A 2,686-nucleotide genomic window follows, 5' to 3' on the forward strand; every position below is an offset into this window, starting at 1 on the left:
AATCATAAAGGATCACATTTCTCTGATTTGCTGACCTGTGACATGTGATTATGGCAAGTGCCAATTCATTGTGATACCTTTCGATTTGCCAACTCCATATATAATAGGGGCGTAGTTCGAGGAATATATGTTTGGAGATCCTCTAAGAGATTAGTATTTAGAATTAATATTTATTTGATAACAACAAATGTGATTACAAAATATCTATATTTCCAAAAATTCACTTCAAGAATCACCTCACTTTACTATTTTAGTTGTCTTGGAAAGCATTTTTAATTTTTCCTTATAGTTCCACATATAGCTTTGGACAATCATCCCTTGATGAGCTAGCTAATGAGATTAAGTTAAGTTCAATATATATTTCTTATTATGCATGGTATCAAATCAATAAGGGGTCACGCGTTAGAATTTTACTGTCACCTATTATTAAATTTTTTTACGTGGTTGGGCCACGAAAATGAACAAATTAAACTTGTACGTAAAAGAAAATAAAAGTGAATTCGCTAACCGTTTAAGTTTTTAGATAATGTCACACCTTTCAACATTAACAACTCGTCAATTGGTGTAGCAAGGACTAGTCAAAGATCTGCAAAGATGTTCAACTTTTTACAATCAACAAGGCGATACTATATTTTTCTATTAAACAAAAAAGAAAGAAAAAACCATAGCAAAATGGTTTCTGTACATCCAAACTCTTGCCAATTTGTTGGCTCATGAACCAATAAACTATACACATCCTCCTAGTTACATTTGTAAAGAATTTTTGAAGTAATAAAGAAGAAAGAAAAGCCTATGTGCTTATATTAAGGCAAAAAAAAAAAAAAAAACTCTCTTACTGTGGAAAATCATGGTATTCACAGCATATGTTGGATCAAACCATAAACAGTCACAAGAGCCATCACTAGTGAGTGATCAACATGAGGCTCCACCACTAGACTTAATACATCATCCCCAAATTGAACTGCTGAATTTGATAATAATTGCTTTTGTTTTACCTGCAAAAACGAAGATTAACGACATTGTTAAAAAAAATCCACTTGAATTTAGACGTGAAAGCAAAAGTTATGTTGCGTCTATATATATGCTGCCATGAGAAGACGTAAAATGATAAAATTTTAACATTATCTGTCTTATTTTTCAGGTAACTATGGAATTTGTAATTATCTTTTATGTGTAAAGTTCTTGGATTAGTGTATAGAAGTTAACAAACTAGATCATCTTCTCTTTCATATTTGCTTCAACTAATAAAAAGGAAAATTATAACGAACGTACCTCTGCGATAAGTGTGTTTTCTGTGCTGACAATCTTGAAGCCTGGTTTGCCTTGTAAAGCAACGATCCTATAGCTGTCCGAATCAGCAATATCACACCCAAAAATAATATCGTACTTTAACTCTCCCCAGAGTACATGTCCATTTTTTCTTACTTCAAAACAAGGAATTTCCTCATCCATCTTATAGCCATTCCAATGTCCGCAAAGTGAAAATTTCTGAAAAAAATAGTAAAAACATTCAATTAGTAAGCATAAATTAGGTTAATCTGAATATTCATCGTGCTATTTTTAGGTTAAAAGAACTGCCTAGAGTATTTTATTGGAAAAATGACAAACCGTTCTCAAAATAATAGGTGAAATAATATGTATATTTTTATATATGTTTTTGTATATATATACATACCGTATGTTATATACAAAAATTATACAAATTTTATATATTTTTCGGCTACGGAATATAAATATTTCTGACACGGGATAAAAGTGAAAAAACCCTATTTTATTTGTACCTTTTTACGTAGAGAAAAGAGAACTTTCCCCTGCAGATCCATGAGATGGACTTCACTGCTAGACTTTTTGCTGTAGTTGTCAATTCTGTAAATAATTCGACCATTTGAATCAAAAACAGTGCAGCCATTTCCTTGGAAGACTAGAGATTTCATCCATAAAGTAAATGTTTCTCTTTTTGATGTCATGTATGAGATTGAGGAAGAAGAAGAAGAAGAGGTAGAAGCAGAAGAAGAAGTCATAGGATAAATTCTAGCCATTGGAAATAATTTAGAGAATACAAATTAAGTTGGGTTTGAGATAGAAGACCTTTAAAGAGACTTAAATACTTCAAGAAATGTAGTTGAGATCGAGAGTACCATTTAGATGATTAAACTAATTGCTATGTCCCATTTTAAAATGAATAATATCAAGGATTGAGATAAAGTTCAATAAAAAAATAATCTCTCACTTATTAGTCTACTTTATTTGTCCAAAAAAATATCCACAAACTAAAACCAAGCATTTTTTTTTATATAAATCTTCTTTCTTTGATGAATTTATTATGTATTTTTGTTCAATATGGGTGACCTAAAGAGACAATTGAAAGGAAAGTAGTAATTATCACGTTTAAAAGCATAGCTATATATGTGGGGAAAGGTTTGTTTTGTCATTCATTATGTTTGCCGTTCAGGGTTCGATTCATTATTGTGAAATACTATACTTAATTTAGATCAAGCCCCATACCCTTTTTTCCAGTTTAATTTATCTTTTGATGGTAGCTTTTAGTACACCATAAATAAATAAATTGGTGAAAAAGACAATAGAGCAAGTTTAATTCAATCAATATTCAATACTTTCTCCGGTCTAATTTAATTGATTTTTTGGTTATTTTCACACATATTAAAAAATTCACCTTTTAACATTA

General features: G+C 30.3%; 1 protein-coding gene across 1 annotated transcript; it reads right to left on the bottom strand.

The window, feature by feature from the left end:
- Nucleotides 1–604: 604 nt before the first annotated feature.
- LOC107808918 (protein LURP-one-related 4-like) lies at nt 605–2,057 on the bottom strand. The gene is made up of 3 exons (XM_075231856.1): nt 1,782–2,057; nt 1,273–1,488; nt 605–995 (listed from the first exon to the last, which is right to left on the bottom strand). The coding sequence occupies exons 1-3, from the start codon at nt 2,037–2,039 to the stop codon at nt 855–857; spliced, it is 615 nt and encodes a 204-aa protein (XP_075087957.1). The 5' UTR covers nt 2,040–2,057; the 3' UTR covers nt 605–854.
- Nucleotides 2,058–2,686: the final 629 nt, after the last annotated feature.

This window comes from Nicotiana tabacum, chromosome 15 (genome assembly GCF_000715075.1).
Source record: "Nicotiana tabacum cultivar K326 chromosome 15, ASM71507v2, whole genome shotgun sequence".
Taxonomy (NCBI): domain Eukaryota; kingdom Viridiplantae; phylum Streptophyta; class Magnoliopsida; order Solanales; family Solanaceae; genus Nicotiana; species Nicotiana tabacum.

Coding starts and splice junctions, on each gene's coding strand:
- LOC107808918 (XM_075231856.1), bottom strand. CDS start 2,039: ATGGCTAGAATTTATCCTATGACTTCTTCTTCTGCTTCTACCTCTTCT. Junction 1,489..1,781: donor TCTTTTCTCTACGTAAAAAG/GTACAAATAAAA, acceptor TATTTTTTTCAG/AAATTTTCACTTTGCGGACA. Junction 996..1,272: donor AAAACACACTTATCGCAGAG/GTACGTTCGTTA, acceptor TCGTTTTTGCAG/GTAAAACAAAAGCAATTATT.